At 35.4% G+C, this 24791-nt stretch overlaps 3 protein-coding genes across 3 annotated transcripts; 1 reads left to right on the plus strand and 2 right to left on the minus strand.

Annotated features, from left to right (window-relative positions):
* The first annotated feature begins 5190 nt into the window (after positions 1 to 5190).
* Positions 5191 to 13044, plus strand: LOC132304292 (ribose-phosphate pyrophosphokinase 4-like). The gene is made up of 7 exons (XM_059801894.1): positions 5191 to 5697; positions 6814 to 7129; positions 7317 to 7412; positions 8057 to 8125; positions 8307 to 8435; positions 10105 to 10204; positions 12421 to 13044. Exons 1-7 carry the CDS (start codon positions 5327 to 5329, stop codon positions 12552 to 12554), a joined length of 1215 nt encoding a protein of 404 aa, XP_059657877.1. The 5' UTR covers positions 5191 to 5326; the 3' UTR covers positions 12555 to 13044.
* Positions 13045 to 14788: 1744 nt separating this feature from the next.
* Positions 14789 to 17737, minus strand: LOC132304293 (uncharacterized). Its single transcript, XM_059801895.1, has 2 exons — positions 16983 to 17737; positions 14789 to 15995 (listed from the first exon to the last, which is right to left on the minus strand). Coding segments are annotated over exons 1-2 (564 nt in total). The 5' UTR covers positions 17546 to 17737; the 3' UTR covers positions 14789 to 15994.
* Positions 17738 to 19625: 1888 nt separating this feature from the next.
* LOC132304294 (uncharacterized) lies at positions 19626 to 24006 on the minus strand. Its single transcript, XM_059801896.1, has 6 exons — positions 23849 to 24006; positions 22537 to 22672; positions 21528 to 22388; positions 21320 to 21428; positions 20453 to 20658; positions 19626 to 20118 (listed from the first exon to the last, which is right to left on the minus strand). The coding sequence occupies exons 3-6, from the start codon at positions 22301 to 22303 to the stop codon at positions 19854 to 19856; spliced, it is 1356 nt and encodes a 451-aa protein (XP_059657879.1). The 5' UTR covers positions 22304 to 22388; positions 22537 to 22672; positions 23849 to 24006; the 3' UTR covers positions 19626 to 19853.
* Between the last annotated feature and the right edge of the window lie 785 nt (positions 24007 to 24791).

The raw sequence follows: 24791 nt of genomic DNA on the forward strand, positions 1-24791 counted from the left end.
GATTCTTTTATAACATTTCTTTTATATATTTATTGGGGAAAAAAAATTCTATAATGTATTTTGTTAGAATGATTTTTTATTTATTTTTATTTATGAAAGTTGTAACATTTTATATACTTCATGATTTTTTATGAGACGAAAGATCAAAGAAAATATTATTATTTACAGAAATTCTTCTTATTTATATCAAATTAAACAAAAGTCTATATAGATTTGTTTTCAATCATATATAAATATTGTGTTTCTATATGGGCTTGAAACTCAATTTTCGCTTTGTAAGATTAAAAAAAGAGAATTGATATTAAAATGGGATGCGATATCAATATGTGATAACATGGGATTTGCTTCTCTTAAAAGCACTTTTATTTTGAAAAAATTGCGTTTAGATGCCTTTGATTACTATTAAAAGTGCTTTTACTGGTTACCAAATTTAGCTCAGATGTTTGAATGAAATTAGAATTTAAAGCCTTTTAAAACTGCGTTACGAGTGTTCAATAATTTAGGAAACTCTTTTTCATTATTCAATTATATCCTTTTTATTTTTGAATAAAGTACAGCAACACCCTTTGACAAAAGGACACATGGAGGAAAGTTATTCATTTTTTGGACAATGACACCCCCCTTTCTGAAATTCCATCCAAACAAGGCCTTAAATCATATCAAAAGACAAAATTACCCCTCTATATTAAATTCAGATATATTACAAAATATCAAACCTTGCAAAATGACGCAATAACCCTTATTCATTTTTTCTTTTCTTATCACACCATCCATGTCTCTCTCTCTCTATCTCTAACATATATACATATATATAGAGAGAGAAAAAAGTGCATAAAACCCCCCCTAAACTATAGGGCTTTTGCAAGTTACCCCCTGAACTACAAAAAAAACCCCTTAAACTTTAATTCTGTTGCAATTAAATCCATCAGGTCAATTGTCGGTGCTGGAAAATCTGAAAGACAAATATATCCTTAAAATAAAGGGTGTAGTTTCAAGTTTTCAACACTTAAAATTCACTATAGCAGAATTTTGAGATAGGGTTCTGCCGATCGCAACCCAAGAGAGAACTTACTGCTACCATCACGCCATGAACCACCCTATCGCGACTAAGTTCACTCCACCGTCGGCCGCCATTATCCTAAGCCAAGCTCGCAGCCATTCAGTCCCGCCGGCCGTCATCAAACCCAATCACAGTCGAACTTCTTTATAATAGCCCATCACCGGAATCGCGACTTCTTTAGTCTCTGATTTGCTGTTGTCCGTGTTCTGAGCATCGCCACAAGCTCATCGACTAGACGAGAGAGCCAGATAGGCATCATGGCAGACGAAACCACCACGGCCAAGGCGACAAAAGGCACCCAAAAATCGTCATCGGTAGCACGGAGGCGTATAACGTTGGCAACCTAGAAGAAGATGATTTAGAGGTTCGCAAAACAAACCGCCGTCGTATGACTCACGCCTCACGTGCCAACGCGCTCTTCACGCGCCACTACGCATGGATCTAACGCGCTCTTCACACGCGCACGCGTCACTTTCTTCTTCACTGCCCTCTGCTGCAGCTTCATTGCCGCACCTATTCTTGGCTGCACCTGTGTGGCCAAATCTTGGCAGCTCTTGTCCATCAATTATTCTTTCATGTTGCATATCGTCGGCCTCAACTTCGTCGCCGACCACTCCACATGTCCAAACAAAGACCGACAAATGTTCATCTTTCCAATCAGACCCGGGGGTGAATCTCCACCGCCGATGCAATCTCTATTCACTGAACGTAGGCAATAGGTTTGATGAAGCTCTCCACTTGGAGTACGCTGAAACTACTGGGTTGCCATGAACTTCACTGCGTTTGTGTTTGGCGATGGTTGAGAATTTTGCAAATTTAATTGACACCACCGCCACCATGAAGTTCACGTCAATTTCTCCGTCCCTGCATCGACACTAATAAGGCGAACAATGATGGTGTGCTTCTATCTACGAAAGTCTTCAAATTTTAGTCCCAATTTTGATTTTTTTTTTAGTTCTACAACGAGCACAAATAAAGTTCCACACTGAACATGAATTTTTTTTTTTTTTTTCTTTCCACCATGCACGTTGCGGAGAATATAAACAATAATTTGTAACTATATGTATCTGTGTGTGTATATATATATATAATTATATATATAAATAAGGGCGTGTTTGGGGGCGTTTAAAGGGGTGTTTGGGTTTAATTGTTACAATAATAAGGGGCTTTAGTGTCTTTTCAAGCTTATGTATGGTCATTAAAATTATAGTGTATATGACCTCGTCACTTTAATGGTAAGATCCGACCGGAACAGTGATGGATCCTACCGGAACAGTGATGCAAGTTTTCCAATAATACAGGAGTTTTTTTGGCACTTTTCTCATATATATATATATATATATATATATATATATATACACACAGGCATATATATATATATATATATATACACACACACATTACAACACCACCACCAACACCGGCGCGGCAGGTGCAGGGGTCGTCGGCCGCCGCCACCGCCACTACACTTCAGCCTCCACCACCACCACCACACCTACCCACACCGCTCTCCGTGGCGCATCCCCCAACAATGACTACGATGAGTCGAACCAGTAGTCTGATCCCTTCTCCGCCACCAGATCAAGGAAGTAGATCAAGGTCAAGGTCTGTATTGCTCTCCTCATCTCCGACGTCGGCGTCAGAAGATCAGTGGCAGTTTTGCCATCGTCTTTGAACGAATTGTGGGCAGAATATTACTACCTCCGTCCCATTTTAGATGTTGGCTTCGGGACAGAGGGAGTATTAAAAGCAAATGACTTGTGTCTATTTTTCAATTGTATAATGAATTTTTAAAAAATTTGAAGTTCAGAAACAAATGTCATCAAAATGCTTAGGGTATTATATATATATAGTACCCTATATACACTGTAATATATATATTTGTATTAAACAACAAGAATACATGAATCACTTTACCTTTTTTGAATCAAGGTATTGATCGGATAGCTTAAAAAATCAACTCAAACACAAGAACCCAATCAAATCGAATCAAATTTACTAATAAAATAAACTCCCAACACAAGAGTGATGCTGCTTAGACGTGTTTAGTTCGACTATTCAAAGTTTGTAATCTGTGTGTGTGTGTATAAATATACGAAGAGAAAAGGGCTTTACAGAATCTGGGTTTAAGGGAGAGGCCGTGGATTGGTGGTGGGTTTGAGAGGCGATGATTGTGTGGGTGGTGGCAATGATTGATGATTGGGATTGTGTAGGTGGTGGCGACAGCGACGATTGGTGATGGGTTGGAATTAGGATTGTGTAGGTTTTGGTGGTGGCGGTGGCGGCTATTATGTAATGTGTGTGTATCTACATATAGAGAGAAAGGAATAAAGGTCTTGGTTTGGGTTTGGGTTTGGGTTTGATCCAAAGGTATTTAAGGCAATTAAAATATCAATTTTATATCAAAGGGTAATAAAGTTAATTCACCATTTTCAGAGTTTTTTTGTCCATTTTTCAAACTTGAATGGGTGTCTTTGTTCAAAAAATGAGTAACTTTTATCTATGTGTCATTTACCAAACCTCAAGGGGTGTGACTGTACTTTACCTTTTATTTTTTATAAAAACAATTACACTCATTCAAGTTGTTATTATCAAATATGATAACATTATATTAAATGATATTATTGTAAAATTAGCAATAGAAATGTTTAAAAATATATTATTACAAAATAAATTTAAAAATAATTTAATTATGAAAAAAACTTATTGTAATGTGTCACCAAACACCTAACATGCTTTTTATTGAATATTGATCGTAATTTTTTGACAAATCTAATAATATTTTATTTATTCCAACCGCAACCCAATATGTCAGAGTTGTGTTAACAAGTAATTTATGTCAAAATTTAGATAGTTAAAGAGAATTCTTTCCTATGATTTTTTTTTTCCCTACTATTTAAACACGTACAATGCCAAATGTTTTCTCATGTTTCACTACTTTTTATTTAAAGAACGAGTTAAAAAACACTTTTTAATTTTTTTTTTTTAAAGATTAAGGATAGGAATGTAGAAAAATTTCATTGCGCTCGTTACACGACGCAACGGGTGCATGTATATGTATATTACATGAACGGTTGAATATACTTGTTACAACATGGAACGGGCACAATAAAAATATTTTTTGAGAGGATGAATTCCCTTATGTCATTGTATTTCATGGAACGCGTTTTGGGTAGGCTATCCAATAAATTTTCATTTCCTAGAGAAATTGAGAGATTTTATTGTATGGGATACTACATAGTAGAAACTTTGCCTATTATTTACTTCATTTTCTTTTAAAGTTTGAGAGTATTATTTTTTTTTAAATGAAAAAAAAAAAATTATTCTATATTAGAGCCTGTTTGAATGTAAAGGGAAAGAAAGAAAATGGAGGGATATATATATATATATATATATATATATATATTTGTGTTTGATATAAAATTTTAGAAGGAAAAAAAAGGAATAAAAGGATTTGAAGATATACATTAAAACTTAATTTGTTGATTAAGAAAATGAGACTTTTGAGTTCAGTACTTTGGCATTAATTTTTTACTAGAAACTTCAAATTGGACAAACTCAATGGCTATGGAAAGAAGACTCGAAGCCTGATGTTTTTGTCACCACGTTTTGTGGGTACTTTTATGATTATGAGTTGGAACTGTAACTTATCAGTTAGCACCTGATTATATATTCATCTAAGAAATAATAATAGCTAACGGCTCTGGGATCGGATAAGCCGTAAGCCCACAAAGAGTCTATCCTCTCATATTTTGGGAGGAAATGAAAAAAATAAAAGAAATCTTAGTATTTTTAATAAAAATTTATTAATACCAAATTTATTCCTTTTTTTATGAAAGGCAAAATCTATAAAAAAAAAAAAATAGTATAGTAATAAATGCATTAAATTAATTTCATTTTCTTTCTTTTCTATATATATAATTACTATTATTTCATTTCACTTTTTTTCTTAATATACCATTCTACATCTTTCCTTTCTTTTATTTTTATCTGTATTCACATTTTTTACATGATTTCGACCAATCGCAGTATTTTACATAATTTCGACCAATCACAGTATTTTGTTTTCATGGTAATTTATGATTAGTTGGAACCACTTAAAATTTTCAATTAAAAAAAAGGCTAGCTTACGTGTCAGCCAGACGGGGTACAATTGGAATTTGGAAACTGAAAACGAAAGTCATCGTCTCCGCTACGCAAGCAGAAAATATCCCAACTCCCCCGACGACACCGTTCTCGGCGGCCGATACACCGCAACAAATCCACATGTCTACCACTCCACCACCAACCCTTCCTTCTCCCTGCAGAAGAAACCCTAATAAATCCCTAAAGCCCTCTTCTTCTCCATTTCCTCTGTGTTCGAAGCCTTCATACCTTCGATTCCTCGAAGATAAGAACCGGATTCGATGCGAGCTCACGAGCTTCGAAAGCCCCCAAAAGTGGACCGTTGATTGCGTCTCTGGTAGCGATCCTATTCACATCATCCTTAAACCTCCTTCTCCTATTCCAATGGCGTTGGATTCAAGTCTGAATAACTCCAAGAAGGTATGCCTCTTCTATTGTGCCGAAATGCAAGCCCTTGCCGAAAGAATCGCTGCCGAATCCGACGCCATTGAGCTTCGTAGTATCACCTGGAGGTAAATTCTTCACTCCATTTGCCTAAAACTTATAGAATTCATACAAACATGCAAATGTATGTATAAACACGCACACACACTATATATATGTCTATTGGTTTTGCAATTGAATAAAGTATGTTGAAACTAAATACTGTAGCTCAATTGGAGTTGCTTCACGTTGGCAAAAAGGCTGTGTTATAATTATGTTTTTATTTCTGTTGTTTGATCTCTCTTGGGTGTGTCAGACCAACTCAATTTATAATGATTAAAAAGTTAATGAGGTTGAGAAATTAGAGTTCATGTGACGGAGTCTGGAGAGTGGGGCAAAGAAATCCGCAACTTTCACTTTGATCTTCGACTTGAACTTTCACTGCAAAAATTTGCATTTTTTCAGTCTTTCTTTTTCCGAGTAAAATTTCGATATCATCCATTGTTAACCATTTATTACAATGCTCATCATGCCATGAATATGGCAAAATCATGCCATTTTGTTTGAAGGGTAGTGTTCATCTTGCTAATTTCTTTGATGGAAAGTTATTTTTATAAAGATGAGACGTAATTTTGTTTGAAGGGTATTGTTGCTTGGTTGGTGCATGTACCCCAGTGCCATAGGCACACACCTCATTGAAGGCGTCTTTATTGGACCAATGCTTTGACATGGTGCATTGTGAAATTGACCAGTACAGGAAGAGCAGCAGGACTGATAGAGAGCATGAGATCAAGCCCTTCTTCCGATGTAGCTCCAACTCCAAGTAGCCCTGTTCTCGATACTTTCAGCCTCCACTCCCTCTAGGTTGTTTCAATCTGGTGTAGTTAGCCCTCTTTTGAATGGCCCTTTTGACAACTATAACCTTAATGTGGTGCCAGCTCTGATGCAAATGTTATGAGCCCAACTAAATACCCCAAAATTTACTTGGTCAGATCAGAATTCCACTTGTGAAAGCTGGGTATTGTTGCTGCTATTATATTTCTTTTAATAACTTAACCAGTAACATGTAGATTATGAGTACAAAATTAGGTTATTGAAACAATTTTTGGCTCCTAGAGTTCCTTTGATGTTGTGCACTTGTGATGTATAAAGTTGAAGTTCTTGTTCCTGAATGCTGACATATATGACATAATGTAATAATTTAGGAAATTTGAAGATGGATTCCCCAACTTGTTCATATCTAATGCTCATGGCATTCGGGGACAACATGTAGCTTTTCTGGCTTCATTTAGTTCTCCAGGAGTAATTTTTGAGCAACTTTCTGTCATCTATGCATTGCCGAAGCTGTTTATCTCCTCGTTCACACTTGTCCTTCCCTTTTTCCCCACGGGCACATCTGAGCGCATGGAGGAGGAAGGAGATATAGCCACAGCTTTTACCCTTGCTAGGATCTTGTCACACATTCCAATTTCAAGGGGAGGGCCCTCTAGCTTAGTGATTTTTGATATCCATGCCTTGCAGGTTAGTGCCACAATCTGCCAGACCAGTGCTTTGACTATCTTTTTCATGTTAGAATTTCCAATATGTTTTTTTAATCCTATCTTTCATTTTCCTTTTCTTTCCTTTTTTTTTTTTTTTTTTTTTTTAAGCTATACTGCTTTTGCCAATTTTCTTACCATCCTTGTTCCCTTGCTTTGTTGCATCTCAGGAGAGATTCTACTTTGGTGATAATATTTTACCATGCTTTGAGAGTGGCATTTGTTTGCTTAAAAATAGACTTCAACAACTCCCTGATTCTGACAATGTAAGATGTTCTTCTATTCCCTTAATGCTGAAGGATTAAGATGCTCTAGAATTTGTTCTTAGTTACAGAAAGAAGAGTTTTTTATTTGCATTGTTGTTGCTTTTATAAAATTGTTGATATGATAAAGACCACTTATGAATCTTACGATGCGAAACTGTAAGGATTGGCTGTGAAAACGAACCCATACATACCAACTGAAAAATAATGTTGCATAAGTCTGATCCTTTGACATTGACAATGTCAGGTTTTTAGACCAGATTTTTTACTGCAGAACTGGCAATATATGATCTCTACTGATTCCATTGTACTTAAAACTTGAAAGATTTGTGAGGTTTCAATTCTCACATCTGATGGTTTCAACCATGACATTAATATTGAGCCAAGTAGCTGAGCTACTTAATATTTACATGTACTTCTCGTGGTATAACACATACATTATTTGAATGAATTGCTTTGGAAGGCTTTCACAATTAACAAGTTATTCTGAACCTATTTTCTTTAGGATAATTCCTCTCTTCATCATATTTTCCAATTTAGTCTAGACTAGATGTCTATTAAATCTCTTGGAATCATATAAATTTGATAATGTGATTAATTTCTTCTTAGGTCTTTTTCATCTCTGACAATTCTCATTCTCTCTGTAGATATGCGTCGCTTTTCCTGATGATGGTGCATGGAAACGCTTTCATAAGCAGCTTCAGCATTTCCCAACGGTATTGTTCCTAATCATAACAAGGGTTGTGATTAATTTTATTCATTACTTTCTTGAACACACACCAAGTCTGTCAATATAACTACCAAGGCCACAGGCTACTTGTCTAATCCAGTTTCATCTTATCTAACAACTTCTTTCATAGTGCATCTGTCTAACCACCCTGCACAATTGATTTACAGATTATTTGTACGAAAGTTCGGGAAGGTGGTCAACGGATTGTGCGCCTAAAAGAGGGAGACCCTAAAGGACGTCATGTTGTGATAGTTGATGATCTAGTACAATCAGGTGGCACTCTGATTGAGTGTCAGGTATGAAAATCCTTGCAGAGGTTGTTCTTTTCCATTATGTCAGTCTCTTTGGTCAATATAAAAGGATAAACTCTTATTCATGTACATGTAGAGAAGTATATGGTAGAGCTACTTCATGTACAAAAGAAAAAAATAGGAAAAAGGAGATAAGTGGTCCTTATGGGGCAAACTTATTCCTATGGTGAACAAGCCTAGGCATTTTTCATTCTGGTCATTTGTTTATGTATATGGTAGAGCTACTTCATGGGGCACCATGTTGAAGTGCTATATAGAAATTGATATAACAGAAGTATGTCATGTGATTTATGTTAAGTGTTTCGGATAAAAAAGAAACAGACAATAATGGTAAATGATATTGTTCTGCTTGAAGGCATGAAAAGAACCAGGAAACACCACAAGGTTTTGCTGAGCCACTCAGATAGACATGATTAGCCCATGATCTAACTGAATTTGACCCGTAATAGTTGAGAACTTGAGATAATGCTATATTGAGTTGCGTTGAATTGAATTTAACACTTTTGATAATTAATGTTTTCTTGTTTGGCCGGGATTATAATCCTTGAGATATTTACACCTCATTCAGTACTGCAGCAAATAGTTGACCCATTCATAATATGATTATCCAGGACTGGTTTCAATAGCAGCTGATCGGTGCTTGTTAACTGTGTCATATTGATAGTTGTGGAGGGAACCAAGGGTATTGGTGTATGGCCATATAGCTGCAAGGATGTAGCTTCCTGATCTATATGTTTATGCTGCAGTCCAATCATGGTTTGCAGACTGCTTTTGCTATTGGCTTCAGCTTGGGCACTGAACTGCACCTTTTCCCTATATTTTGAGCACACCAGGCAGAATATCTTTACGAACTTATAAAGGAGGAAGTGGAAATTCTGCAGGTTTTGTGCTTTCCAAAATGCTTTTTAGCACAAAACAATAGAAAGAAGGGATGGTGGGTAATTCAAAATAATAAGATAAGGAGAAAAAGAAGAGAACAAATAATGATTAGTTTTATGCATGCATCAAAGGTTTGAATTCTAAAATAGCCATAATTACAAGCACATTCCCATGTACGGGTAAAACTGTAAAAGTAAATTGGAAAGGAGACTAACTCTCATCACCATCAGTGTGTTTTGGCTTGCATGGTTAACAGATTTGTGGTATAATTTCATTTTTACGCTATATTTTAAAATTATCAGATAGAATATCTTACCATCTTATAAAGTTGGAAGTGGGAGATATTGGCAGGTTTTGTGCTTTACAAATTTCCCCCCTCTTTTCAAAACAACAGAGAGTAAATTTTAGAAGATTGTGAAGTCTCGTCAACATCCCTACATTATGGCAGCATTTAATTTACTTCACCTCTTTCTTTCCCACCCACTCTGCGACCCTCTCCTCCTCCTCCTCCTCCCCCTCCCCCTCCCTCAGATATAGCCCAATTATCCATGATGATCAGTACCTGGAACCATTGAGCACAGATATGGGAATCTAAAATCTCTATATTATAATTGTTTGGCCTATGTTGATGGATATAAACTGCTTGTAAATCTCTGACTAACGTTATCTCTTTTACAGTAAGTGGTCTCCACAAATTTTCTTCTTCTTCTTCTTCTTTTTTTTCCCCCCTCTGATTTGGAATGCCATGCTTATGATTTCATCTCTTGTCTTCTAGAAAGTTTTGGCCAAACATGGAGCAGCAAAAGTCAGTGCCTATGTGACACATGGAATTTTTCCTCATAGGTCTTGGGAACGATTTGAACATGATAATGGAGGTATTCGCGTATCTTCTCATTTCCATTTAATCGCTGATAAGATAATTTTAGTTGTTATCATTACTATTATCTCCTATGCTTTGATAATTTCACATCTAATATCTTACTTGGCTGACCTCTTTTCTTCCTAAAAGCACCTAAAATTATCTGATTGTTTGAAGCCTGTAGGAAAAAACAAATCCCGCCAACCCCCACCAAACACCCCCCACCCCTTTCTCTCCCAACCCACACACACACACACACACACGCAAAAGGGACCCCTTCTTTTAATATTTTGCAAGATTCTGATTCTTTTCATCAATACTAAATTAAATCGAGTTTTTTTCCCCAATATTTTCTTTCACCCATGAATGTGGATGTAAAACAAAGTTTCCCCTGAATCCTTTCATTAAACTCCATAGGAATCATCTTAGAACAAGTTCAAATTGACATAGTACACTTGGAATTCACGTGTGTGTGTGTGTGGCTTGGGTGCTTTCTCCTCCACCACCTTAATGTAGTGTTGAGGATTCAAGCCCCACTTGGGGCAAGAAGTGTGTGGGAGTTGCTTACCTCTGTGTGTGTGTGGGGCTTGGGTGGTATCTCTTCCACCGCCTTAATGTAGTGTTGAGGATTCAAGCCCCACTTGGGGCAAGAAGTGTGTGGGAGTTGCTTACCTCAAAAGAGGTAAATATAAATAAAAGTTATCTTACCCCACGCCTTTTGCAATACTTCTTTGAAATTAATCCACATCACTCTAGTATTTTTATTTTTTTTATTTTTTTGTTCTGCTGTTAATGTCAGCATGTAAAATTGAGCTTATACTGTATGTTCTGTGCATTTTATGCTTTAAAGTGGAGGTGAAGGGCTTTAGGTTAATTGGATTAAATCTTCCCTCTATTTTCTTGGTTTTTCTATCAGGACCAAATAAATAATAATGAAGCTAAGGATCTTGGTAAATACCAGATAACATTGGTCCTTATCATACTAGTTAAAGACCCATGTACTAGTGATGGCAACGAGGCAGAGTTGGCTAACCCCTACTCTGCTTCGTTAGAAAATCAGTCATACCAATTCCGCCCCTACTCCGGGACAGGTTTGTAATTGGTATACCATTCCTGTCCCTACTTTAGTAGACAAAGTACCGACTCCGTCCCGCTTACTCTATTTAATTGTAGGGGCGGGGCGGGGCGGGGTATGTCACTTTTATTATGTAGAAAAAAAAAAAAAAAAACTAGCCCAATGTGTTCAAATTGGGCTGATAAATAAGCTGGCCCAGTTTTTAAATTACTGAGCAGTGAATTAATATATTAACTAACACTTCCAGTGAAGTAACAAGGATCTTAAAAATGTTAAATATATATTTTATATATATATAATTTTTATAAAGGTACATATATGATCAGGGCGAGTTCAGGGCGGGTTCATCACTAAATTCACCTCCATCCCAAACCTGTTTCTGGTTTTCAATTATTGTACCATACCCACCCCAAATTTAGGGGGCTACCAAATCCTCCCCATTAGGGGCGGGGCGGGAACCTGCCGAGTTTGGGGGAAATTGCCATCCCTAAGTGAGTAAGTGGGATCAATATGAGCTGATTAAAGAAAATGAAGATTATGAAAATTTCAAATAATGGTATAAATATTACTAAATGAAGAAAGGTTTAGGTAAAAATACAGTTGGAATAAAAATTCATTTAAGTGCATTGTGAGTTCTGTAAATAATATAAATTGAGAAATATTCTATTTAGGACATCTTAGATAATGAAAAATGAATAAAATATTTTATACATGAATGACGGAATTTTTTAGTTATAAAGTTGTTTTTAAAGTGAAATGGGAATAAAAGTTGGAAAAGGTATGTGTTGGACAATAGATTTTTATAAATGAAGTTGCGAATGATACTCGTAAATCATGGCGTCAGTGTGATTACTATTTACTATTGAGGCAAAAAACCAGGAAGATATTGTGAAAAATTATTTCATAAGATAATAAGTCAGAAGGATACAAATTGTGAAAGGGGAAAGCAATTCGGGCAAGTCCATAAAATGAGAGTGAACCTTTACTTTTAAACCCTTCTCCTTCAGCTCAGCTCCTCCCCGAAGTTAATAGATACTGATTCTTTCAAAATATTAAGTAGCCTTTCATGGCCCTGTTTTCTTTCCTCATATCTGGAATTTGATTACCTAAAGGTTTTGATTTTCTTTTCTCCATTTGTTCTCACTCGATCTCTTCAGGGTGCCCGGAGAATGGGTTGAGTTACTTCTGGATCACAGACTCGTGCCCGCTGACGGTGAAGGAGGTGAAGAACAGAGCCCCATTCGAAGTTCTTAGCCTTGCGGCTCCAATAGCATCTGCTCTCCAAATTTAATAATGGCACCACAGCATTAAATCCACTAACTCTTGAATACTTAGTGGGGAATTGAATTTAATCTTTCTGTTTGTTTCATCTTTCGTACGTCATTATACAGATGGAGGCTGAAACAGGCGGCATGAGTATATTGGTGATCCGTGTTGCTTTTATGCAATAAAATTTAGCCAGCACTTTGATAAATTAGCTGGAAATTTTGGAGGACAAAGCCATAGTTGGCTTTTGAAGGAAACATGTGTATAGGTTTGTTTAAAGAAATGTCGATGCCAAATGTTCTAGCATTGACAGTCTGTTGGTAATAGGATTATGACTATTCTACCCTTTTGCTTGTCAAGACTATTGCCTTCCTTCTCGATAATAAAGTGATGTAAAACCCCAAAATTATTTGCTTTAAGCTGTTGTTTGATTAGCAACTCCTGATGGAAACTGTAGGCCATTGGCTAGTGTGGTAAAATGCTGACTAGCAAATGTTGTGCGAATTGAGTTCGAATTCTAAGAGCAATTACTTTGTGAAATTAGTATCAAAGGGTTATGTTTGTATCTCATTCGTGTGTCGCCGGCGGCCTATTCATATGGGATGATTTGATATGAGACAAATCTATGTCTATGTCCTTTGAAGCTTCAACTCAATTTAATCGGAAACTTGTCAAAAAAAAAAAAGAAAAAAAAAAAAGGGGGAAACGATGGGTAGAGTATTTTCTCACAACTAGACTTCAGGATTTAAGTTACACAATTCTTGTTAATGGATGCCACTCTCAAGCTCCGTGCTCGCTCTCGTTCATACTATTTATGACTTAATTTTATCACTTTCACTCCCCCTTTAAGTAACTTAACTCACGTCAATGGTAACATGTCTATAACTTCAATTTTTATTATTATTATTTTTTTCTCTGAGTGGTCTAATGTTGGTTGGTTCTCGTTTTAGATGCTTCATTGATGCTTCCCAATAAATATGCATATGGTTGAAAACTGATCTTCTCATTAGATAATGAAGAAAACTTTTGTTAATTTTCCCACAAACCAAAAACAGTATATCCAACATGACTGCCTCGTGATATATAGCATTATTGGAATTGAATTAACCTTTGCATAGGAAATGTTTGGCAGTGATACATGTCCTTCGATTAATGGGAAGAAGAAGGGAAAACACAGTTGCAGCCACAAAATCTTTTAAAAAAAAAAATCTTATTGAGGTTATTAATCTACTTCCCATTTACCCAAGAAAAATATAAGTCAATAAATAAATCTACTTTCCCATTTAGAAGATTTGCTTATAAAACATGAGATATCTTGTTTTGATTTGTGTAATTACAAACAGAAATTCAAGTGAATGAATCCCTTTTACAATTATATGGTACTGCAAACAAACACACACACCCTTCAAGCATTTTTACTCAATGATTGATTTACGCCCTTCAAGCTCATGGGAGGTAGCTACAGCTAGCAAATAATATGAAACAATTAAAAAGACGTGAAGAATGGTTATCAAATTATCAAGATGACATCCTCACATTGTATTTCATAGGTTATCGAATTACATGTAGGTAGAATGCCTCTTACTCTTTACTTGAGAAAGACTTTCCCGCACCGGTGATACTACGTCATCCGTGCTATCAACCAATTATATCTTATCACATAAGTAAAAGTATTTTACTTTAGTAGATCTTATCACCACATGTCAATATTTATTACCATGTCCTTGATACAACAGGAACAATAAAGTATTTCTCCCCTTACTCATCTGAACAATAGAAGGGGATGATAGAAATTGGAAACCACACCTCCCAAAGAGGGAGCCTAGAGGGAGGGGGAATCAAAGTAAATTTGATTAACCAACCACTATCAGATTAAGCAACAATCAGCCAAAAGTAATGCATCTATTTTTATATAAATAAATGAAAGATTTTATATTATACAGAAAGCAACTAAATATATATGTAAAAATATAAGACTTCTAAGTACAATTTGACACCCTCTCGGTCTAGGTTTCGTTGCAACAACAAATACAACATTTCTTACCCAGTCAAACCTAAATTTACCCTATTTTTTGTATACAAAGGTGCATCTAATCATTGGTATTTGTTCTGGTATTTTAATGTAATCCGCAATCTTGCCTCCTTGTAGTTATTAAAGGCTCAAGGGCCACTAAAGTGCCAAAGTCTCGTACGAGTTTTTGGAACAATAACATTAATTGAAAAGTGAATTTTTGGCATTTAAGCATCTAATACAAGTAGTCACCAGTAAGTTCATGATTTTTGCTAAATATTTGATAAAATTAAACAATATGATCCATCAAATATGATATAATTATATTATAGTCTAGAGTATGTCAACTAATTGCCAGTAGAAAAACAAATACGATTCAATGACTAAAAAAATAACTTCACTGAACCTGAAGCCTATGAGGAAAGCATGAGTCTGAGGGCTCTATTTGGCGTTTAGAGGCTTAGCGCGCTCTGACAAAGCTGGGTATATGCACGCTTCTACCGGCTATGTGCCTAGTTATTGTAAACTCCTGCTTAGGAATAAGTAACTGCTTAATATAGCTCCAAAAGTTTATCAAACTCTCTGAAATAATGCTAACACATCAAGTAATGAATTAGGAATCTATGAAAAAAGGCCTTGCAGTCATACAAATGGATGTTGTAATTCCAGTTTCTCAAAGAAGTTGTTTTACCTATGAGGGTACCTCATCTAGGCATCTTACAGCCCCAAGAATATGGTACTAGATCATTCACAAACTATTATACATTAGCATAAGGGTACCTCATCTAGGCATCTTACAGCCCCAAGAATATGGTACTAGATCATTCACAAACTATTATACATTAGCATAAGCAATATCCAGAAAGCAAGACTCAATAAATAGGGACAAAGATAGTATATGAACATCTATCAAGAAATCATTATATGAGGAAGGCATGCATATGAGTAAATCAACTCCAAACGACCCTCTGATAAGCGTCCTGCCGAGATCTTGGCTCTTCTATGGTTTCTAAAGACAATGTCACAATATTGGAAATCAATTTCATGTCAAAAGTCAATAGTTGCTCGAATTCCAGCCGTCTAGACTAAAGTGCCAAAGTCTCGTACGAGTTTTTGGAACAATAACATTAATTGAAAAGTGAATTTTTGGCATTTAAGCATCTAATACAAGTAGTCACCAGTAAGTTCATGATTTTTGCTAAATATTTGATAAAATTAAACAATATGATCCATCAAATATGATATAATTATATTATAGTCTAGAGTATGTCAACTAATTGCCAGTAGAAAAACAAATACGATTCAATGACTAAAAAAATAACTTCACTGAACCTGAAGCCTATGAGGAAAGCATGAGTCTGAGGGCTCTATTTGGCGTTTAGAGGCTTAGCGCGCTCTGACAAAGCTGGGTATATGCACGCTTCTACCGGCTATGTGCCTAGTTATTGTAAACTCCTGCTTAGGAATAAGTAACTGCTTAATATAGCTCCAAAAGTTTATCAAACTCTCTGAAATAATGCTAACACATCAAGTAATGAATTAGGAATCTATGAAAAAAGGCCTTGCAGTCATACAAATGGATGTTGTAATTCCAGTTTCTCAAAGAAGTTGTTTTACCTATGAGGGTACCTCATCTAGGCATCTTACAGCCCCAAGAATATGGTACTAGATCATTCACAAACTATTATACATTAGCATAAGCAATATCCAGAAAGCAAGACTCAATAAATAGGGACAAAGATAGTATATGAACATCTATCAAGAAATCATTATATGAGGAAGGCATGCATATGAGTAAATCAACTCCAAACGATCCTCTGATAAGCGTCCTGCCGAGATCTTGGCTCTTCTATGGTTTCTAAAGACAATGTCACAATATTGGAAATCAATTTCATGTCAAAAGTCAATAGTTGCTCGAATTCCAGCCGTTTAGCAAATATTTCTTAGCTGCAAGAGTTTTATATCTCCCTCTAAACTTCATTGGCTGAGCTGCAACCCTAGTGCGAGGGTATTGTGCTGTTTTTGCTCATCATAGTGAAATCCTACAACCCTTGAACAGAGCCCTAGTTTTGGGTGAACCAAGTAAAAATCTTCTTGTATGAGTTTGATCTGTTTTTCCTTGTTTTTCTGCTTAATTTTGTCTAACAATCTGAACTTTAGTCCATCACATAGAATATTAACAACAAGCAATTCAATCAATCGTACACTTTGTGAATCAACTATGAACATATTTGAGCTGGTAATTAATATGTTGTCATTCAAATTCTTAATTTCCAGAGTGTCTATCACAAACCAAACCAATCAATGAAAAAATCAAACCCATTTGTAAATCTCATTGTATAATCAGATGAAAGTAATAACAACAGTTCAATAAACTAAACAGAATATAAAAATAAAACCCTTTTTGTGAATTCTTGTAACAATAATTACAACAATACTTACTACTTTCGCCGACCTTTCTTTTCCCTATTCATTCCATCATCATCACCATCATCACTATCATCATTATCATCGTCGTTGTCATCATCGATGTCGGAGGGAGGAGAAGGATCAAGTCGAGCAGCATCAATCGCCCATCTAATCAGCTTCTGGACTTCGTCTTCATCATCATTATTACCCGCCTGATCAGGTAAATCATCGGCGGAGGATTTATGGGGATTACCTGAAGAAGATGAAGAAGAAGAAGAGGGCAAAGAGGTCTTCTTGAGTGCAGCGAATCTGGCGAGGAGATTGTGATCATCAACATCAGTTTGAACGGTTGGTGGGTTTGGTGGTGGTGGTGGGGGTGTTGTTGAAGTTGATGTTGATTTTGATTTTGAGGATGAGGAGGATTTGAGGGCTTGAAATCGACGTTCGAGATCAGGATCGATGTTGGAGGAGGAAGAGGAACCACGGGACATGTGTGAGTTGACGGTCAGCTTCAGAAGCATCTCGTCCTCCGCCGCCTGAATCAACTCCGACACCTCGTCCCTTTCCCTCTCTTCTCCTCTATTCTTTCTGCTCATCCTTTTGCAGCTGCTCCCAACTTCTTCTTGTCTTCTGCTTTTTTTCTTTTTCCTTTTTATTCTTCTTGTGTTCTGTCCTTGATTTTACGACAGTAGTCGGATTCGATAATCATCGAAAGACTAATCGTTATTTTATTTTTATTTATTTCACCACACCCCAATGGAATTTGAAGTCGGGGTGCAATTTGGGTCGAGCAAATCTATTCCCAGTCCGGTTTGATTTTGAGCAATTAATTTTATAATTAAGGTTTGTTTTGGGTTAAAAAAATATCAATTTCAATTTAATTAAAGTTGAATTTGAGTTAATATGCTAGTAATCCGAATAAATCTGAAGCATTATATTGCTGGAGTTGAATATTGAGTTTGGGGTAAACATTTTATATGTTAGCTTGGGCTCAAGTTAGACTCTCTTACTTGTCCAAATTACAACCCTAATTTGAAGGGTCCAAAATCTTTTTTACCTTTTGATGTAAAAAAATATATAAATAAGTATTTTTACCTTTCTTTTTTGTCAATATTCTTTTACATTTCATAATACAAAGTATCACTTAAGAATTTTTTTATCATTTTATCCATAAAAAATTTAAGTCAAGTTTCACATCTATCATTTTTGGATAATGAGAGAATCAAAGGAAAGCCAGAAAAAAACAAAAAAGGTGAAGTCTTAAATTTCATGTTATTTTAATTTTCCAAGATGAGATCACCTCAACCATGCCCAATGACTTAAATTTTTTTTTGTTGGCAAAACTACACACCACTCACACATACTGACTCGCTTTGTTCATTCGAAAACTCAAATTCTCACCATCCACTTTAAAATATAGATGTGTGATAATCTTGTGGGTGAGCGTGCGCAAATGGGTGTGAGCAAGGCACTGATAAGCTACAGGTGCATAATCGCACATCGTCTTTTTACCACATTGTCTAAGAAAAATGTTATTGTAGGAAATGTAAACTACAAATGGTATTAAGCATTTTGCAGCAACACCATTCAAGCTCATACCATGGGGTGGAATGAATCTCACATCCATTAGTGTAGAAAGAAAAAGTCTTCTATATATCTATATATAAGATTGGCACACTCCAAATGGTACAAGGCCAAGGCCTTTACCCTCAATGCCTATAATTAATTAGATTTTGATTAAATTTAACTTACAAAATATGGATATAATTTTCCAAAATATTAATTTCATCATAATTAAATTTGTAATTTTTTCATTTTATAAAATTTGCAATTTGGAAATTTAAACTTTTACAATTTTGCAAAATCCAAATCAAGTGCACTTTAATACATACAAAATATTAGATATCCATCCCATGAGAGACTGTCCATCCCAATTCCATATTTTTTTTTCGAATGTTACCATCCCAATTCCATTGAATACCCTAATTCAATGAAAACTCCAAATCTTATTAACCCAATTGGTGAAAATTGCAAATGAAGTCGAATGTTTACTAAAAACCCTAAATTAGCATAAATCCCTCATTAAAAATCTAAATTGGAACCATAAAATATCCCTATAATTCAAAATATACACATTATATAAATCTCAATCAGCAAATCCAATAAAAATTTTTTTTGATTGAACCCTATTCAACATTAAAGCAATCAATTTGTAAATTAATTTAAGTATCAAGCCCCAGTGTTCAGAATACACATACATGCGCACACATACATTTTTTATGTATATGTATGCATGCATACATGTACATGCAAACAAGATCTTTACCAATGGGAAGGAGATCCAAGTGTGGATCAAAGCAAAAGAAGTGAACTCTGGAGTAACACTTTGTGACATCCTAGATCAAACCAAATTGGGACAAGCACCAACACCAGACACACTCTAGGGCAAGGACCATGATGAGAAAAAAATAGTAATAATAATAACAATGAATTGGAATTGGTTGTTCATACACACACACACACACACATTGTTTCTCTCTTTCATGACACTGTGAACAAGTAAAAGTGGCAAAAATTCATAGCAATACCTCGAGCATGGAATAGTAGGGAGAAATGGCAAATTGCATACAGAAATAGAGATAACAAAAAATTATTAGACTGTATAAGCTTACAAGATTGGAGTAAGATGAACTGTTTATATATTTGCATAACTTCGTTCCGTATACAACAGAGTACAACAGGGTGAAAAAAAAAAAAAGAATTATTCCTCCTCTTGCGTTGGACCTCTACACCAACGAATTAAATATAAAGATGTATACGTATGAAATTTGTGGGGAAATGGGAGACCAAGAATCATGGTTAAACGTTTATAAAGACCTTTTCTTTTCTGTTTTACAAGTTTATTTAAGATTTGCAACAAGTGAGTACGCAATTCTCCAAAAACTGAGTGAGCTGAGAAGTATATAGATTTGGGTCATTTCGGAAGTGATCAACATGAGGCGTAGAGATAAAGTTACAAGCCCTGACCTCACGCCCAGTCTTCCGCTGCTCTTCTATGAAAGACTCCACAGACCCTGCAGGAATGACTCTATCTGCAGAACTATAAATGTATAACTGTGGACAGCTTGGTTGTCCTGATGTCAATAAGCCCAGCACATCAGAGAGCCTCCTGCAATTTGTAAAAAGATAATCGACATAAATAAAGAGTCTGTGATAGAACAATGGTCAAGTCAACATATTAACAATGGGATGGGATGATTTAATGTAAAAGATAGGTGTATAAACATTAACAATTTTTGGATTAAAAATATATATATTAACAAATTCTACAGAATATAGCTAAATCCATCTATGAATCAATGACCAACTGTAGTTATATTTGATAATAAATTGTTTTAAGAGTTTCACAATCATCCAACAATTCCAAAAACTGATCAGAAAATGAATTTGAACATGTATCAATAGGCAGACAATGATCAGTTACTTTAAAAATATAACCTTACCGATTTACTGTAGGAAGATTCAAAACCACCCCAAAGAACTTCTCTAAAACTAGCAGCAACGCAGCCTCAGTTACTGCAGGTTTGGCTTCAACAAAACTTTTGGTGCCAACTGATACCTCATCGCCTGCTTCTTTAGCGCTCATGGATCCTTTTGTTGCAATGCTATGCTTTTTCAGAAAGGCGGCAGAGAATCCTGAAGCCCAGACCTAGAAAGAAGTACAAAAGATATTAAATAAACCATCTCCAGCAAACTCAGAAAGCAGACTTATTAAAGACCCCCTAACCCCTCTTCTTCAAACTTAAGTACGAATAACTAGAAGTATGCTACAGGTGAAATCATTATTATTCAAAAGAAAATGCATTTCTACTACAGAAGGGAAAAGAACAAAAGAGGAGAGAAACAGAAAGCAAATAGTGAAACAGGCGTGAAACAGGCCTGATTGAAAATTATATAGGAACATTATTAGTATCAGAGAGAGAATAATCACACGGGCAATGCAGAATGTGTAGAATATAAATGGCAGTGAACCAACGCACTTGTAAAGGAGATAAAGGCCTCCAACAAAGTAAACTCAGCAGAAAATTTTCATATGTGTAACAGTCAGATTGTTATTCGTGTTCAAATAGTAATTGTGCGTGGCCAAATAATTTTCTGTTTTTTCAATTGAATCACGTCCTGTTAAACTAACAAACGGGTGATAGTGATGCAAATCTTATTAGCAGGAAATCGAACTTTGCATCCTTAAAGATCCTCTGTAAAACGTACAAGTAATACAGTTTGTAAGCGTGTTCTAAAATTTTCCAACAACATAATGTCTCTATGATCAAGTAAACAAATAATCCTATGAAGTTCCAAGCTTATGCTACCTGTGGGTCAGGAACAGCTACCGGAGCAGAATCCACAATACAACCCCGAATCCTTCCCATCAGTGTCGGATCCTGCTGCTGCTGAAACTTCTCCAAAATAACTCCATATCTACAAAAAAAAAAAAAAAAAATCAACAACAATGGCTTTAAGAACACATACAAATATATATATATATATATATATCAAATAGGGAGAGTGAGAGCTCACGTTAACCAGCCTGTGTTGCTAAAAGTATGAAAAACCAAATTCTCCCCATACTCCTCTTCCAACCAATCAGCCAGATGGTTTACAAGCAAGTCTATGTGCTCTTCAGCTTTTCCACCAACCTGGTAATTAAGAATCTCAGCCATAGGAAAAGTAAATGTAATGGCATGATACCCTCTTGAGGTGTACCACTCTGCATATCTTTTTAAATGCTTCTGCTTCGATCCTAACCATCCAAGTAAAACCACTACCGTCTTCGTCTTTGCTGCTGAGCAATCAGAATTCCCTGATATATCAACAGCATTAGGCTCTGGTAAATGCCATCTGTACAGACCCTCTGAGGACGAGCTAGAAGTCCTGATGCTAGCATGATTATAAGCAGTTGGCTTCGGACTTTTTGCCAACTCTGCGGACTGATACAAGTTGAGGAGCACAGGGGAAGGAGCAATAGAAGCAGAGTAATTTTTTGGAAAAAGATTACAACCCGTACTAGGAATTGGGTGGTTTACGTTAGGAAAAGGTATTGAAACTCTAGTAATTAAAGAAAAGTTGGTAAGCTTAGAAACCAATATGTTAGACACCCACGATGACTTTGTTTCTTGTAATGAATCGGAAACTGAAGGATTCAATTGTTCTAAGAAAGAACAAATATCTGGTGATTTAGGAAGCTGCAACTTATCATGAAAATTGGTAGAAACAGAAGCAATCGCGACAGCAGCAGCAGTGACTACCGCACCAGTGACTACAGGTCTTTGAAGGATTCCATTCAAGAAACCCATGATGGTGGCCAAGATCAAAATCTCTCATACCAAAACCAAAGTATACCTCATATACACAAATACCCAAAAGCCAGAATTAAAATCCCTGCACAAAATCACTGGAATTTTAGGACCATGTACACACATACAAACATACCTATAATATATTTAAGTAATACACGCACGAGGAAAACAAGTAACATAAAACTGAGTCATAGTCAAAACAGGGTGTAACCAGGATTGACATGGGTTACCTGATGTGAGTTTAAAGACTCCGTCCAAGAAAATCGGGCTGCCAATATGACGTTATTGACAGCCCGAACACCTATATATATTCTGTCAGCAGCAAAGTCAGAACTCTCTTAGAGAGTCAAACCCTTTTCTTAGTTCCTGCAATATGAAAATAAAATAACAATACGTGTCAACTTTGAATTATATAGTCACGAAAATGGCATGTCAGAATTAAAATTAAAAAATTATTTCGAACTTTAATCGCAAAGAGAACTGGTAAGACCCAATAATAATAAATAAATCAAAAGAAAAAAAAAATCTAATATCCCATTACCACTTATACAAAGGTTCCGATGTATCTAGTATTACCGTAATTTTTTATAATTTAATACTGATAATTTGCTTGATTTATATTTTAAAATAATTCAAAAAGAACAGGATTGGTCAATTTCTATGTGGGGTTTGGTTCCTAAAAGGTCTTTTTAACATTAATAGGAAATGAAAAACGATGTATATAAGGTGGTATATAATCAGCCCTTAGATTCTTCCACCAATATGGGATTCCAAGGACCGACCATAAGCGAAAAAGGATAAAATAATATTCCCTAAGAAATTGTTTATTTTGTCTTGTTAAGTCATGTCACCGAACTAGAACCAAATAAAATACTAGTAAAATAAAAAGTGATTCTAATTCTACCCCACTGGAGAGGACAGGTTTGGAATAAGCAATAAGCTTCAGGGGCACAATAGAGAAATCGTCGTGGTCCCACACGCTTACACTCTGTTGCGTCAAAGTAACGAACATAATGTGTGCAAATGTGAAGTTACGAACGCGCTTTAAATACGAGCCACTTTATAATAATAGCAATGAGAACAAAATGACAGTTTTGCCCTTTCCCTTTTCCACACATCCTTGAATCAATCCACATCACGAATTGCTGTCAAATCTCAATCGTGAATCTTCAGTTATATATATATATATATATATAAACACAGAGAAAGAATCGCGAAATTGAATCGAATAAATAATTAGATCTATGTTTGAAAGAGAAATATCCACAGAAAATTCTATGAAAGATCAAATTAATATCTATGAACACATATAGGTTAATCGATATAAAAATGTATGCAATGAAAACCAAAATTCAAGTATAAAAAACGAACAAAAAATATATATGGTAATGCTGTTATTTATATAACGTAGTCGTCTAGATAATGAAAACCCAGAAAAAATATCAAACACTTAAAGAGAAAGAGGAGGAAGAAGAAGAAACAGTGATGATGAAGAGGAAGAAGAAGAAACAGTGATGATGAGAGATACAAACAAGGACTCACCTGAGAGAGAGAGACGGGAATGAGGGCGAAATCACGAAACGAACGACAGAAGCTTCTTCGTTTTATATTTCTTCTTCTATTATCTCTGACGAAGATAACACGCTCTCTCTCTCATATATATAGATATATGTATTTGCGTGGTTTCTCTGCAACCTTCAAAATTTTTAGGAGTTCAATGTGTATTAACTTACTTTTGGTGAAATGACGATACTGACCCCATGAGGTTTCCTGGATGCATGGGCCACATTATATCAGACAACGGGTGGAGAATATTCCGGATGAATTATTCCATTTCAAAGAGTGGGCGAATACACTTCTATAAATGATTATTTATTATTTATTTTGCGTGTCGTGATTGATTTGAATTAATAATTTACGAGATTATGTAATATACTTTCAGACAAATTAGGGTTTACCTCACACTGTTGCCGTTAACAAACTCGCCATAGACCCATTGGACTATTGCATATTCTGTTAGTTATGCAAATATTGATAAAATAGTCAACTATCTATCTTGAGAGTCGTACAGTAGATATATCTATGCAAGAGTCAATTAAATAAATAAAAATCAGGAAAAAAAATTAAATAAATAAAAATAAAATGGCCAGTCCAATTAATACCATACCAATTTACTAGCCACTTTAGCCCAAAAGACTGGATATTGCTAGCCAACATCTAAAAAATAGCCATAATTTTGAGTATAGAGTTCCAAAGGAGTTAGTTTGAAATCCTTTCAATTTTACTTTTGGTTTGTGATTTTTAACCAGAGGATGTAACATGGAAGGCCTATTATCTCAAATGCAAACATTAAATAATTACATTTTTTAATAGAAAATAATTTTTACACCAAAATGTTACAGTAAATTACTACACCTACTCCTTTTAATTTATCATCTATTTTGTAAATAAATGAACGAATTCCTATAGTTACTTGTAACCAATC

The sequence above is a fragment of the Cornus florida genome, unplaced genomic scaffold (assembly GCF_030987335.1).
Source record: "Cornus florida cultivar Cherokee Brave unplaced genomic scaffold, ASM3098733v1 CherokeeBrave_3.0.0_Hap2_Chr04, whole genome shotgun sequence".
Lineage (NCBI taxonomy): Eukaryota > Viridiplantae > Streptophyta > Magnoliopsida > Cornales > Cornaceae > Cornus > Cornus florida.

Excerpts from the sequence above, each read along its gene's own strand:
- LOC132304292 (XM_059801894.1), top strand. The coding sequence starts at position 5,327 with ATGTCTACCACTCCACCACCAACCCTTCCTTCTCCCTGCAGAAGAAAC. Across the intron at positions 7,413-8,056 it reads AACTCCCTGATTCTGACAAT|ATATGCGTCGCTTTTCCTGA; the intron begins GTAAGATGTTCT and ends TTCTCTCTGTAG. Across the intron at positions 8,126-8,306 it reads AGCTTCAGCATTTCCCAACG|ATTATTTGTACGAAAGTTCG; the intron begins GTATTGTTCCTA and ends ATTGATTTACAG.
- LOC132304293 (XM_059801895.1), bottom strand. The coding sequence starts at position 17,545 with ATGAGCAGAAAGAATAGAGGAGAAGAGAGGGAAAGGGACGAGGTGTCG.
- LOC132304294 (XM_059801896.1), bottom strand. The coding sequence starts at position 22,303 with ATGGGTTTCTTGAATGGAATCCTTCAAAGACCTGTAGTCACTGGTGCG. Across the intron at positions 20,659-21,319 it reads TAGCTGTTCCTGACCCACAG|GTCTGGGCTTCAGGATTCTC; the intron begins GTAGCATAAGCT and ends ACTTCTTTCTAG. Across the intron at positions 20,119-20,452 it reads AATCTTCCTACAGTAAATCG|GAGGCTCTCTGATGTGCTGG; the intron begins GTAAGGTTATAT and ends TACAAATTGCAG.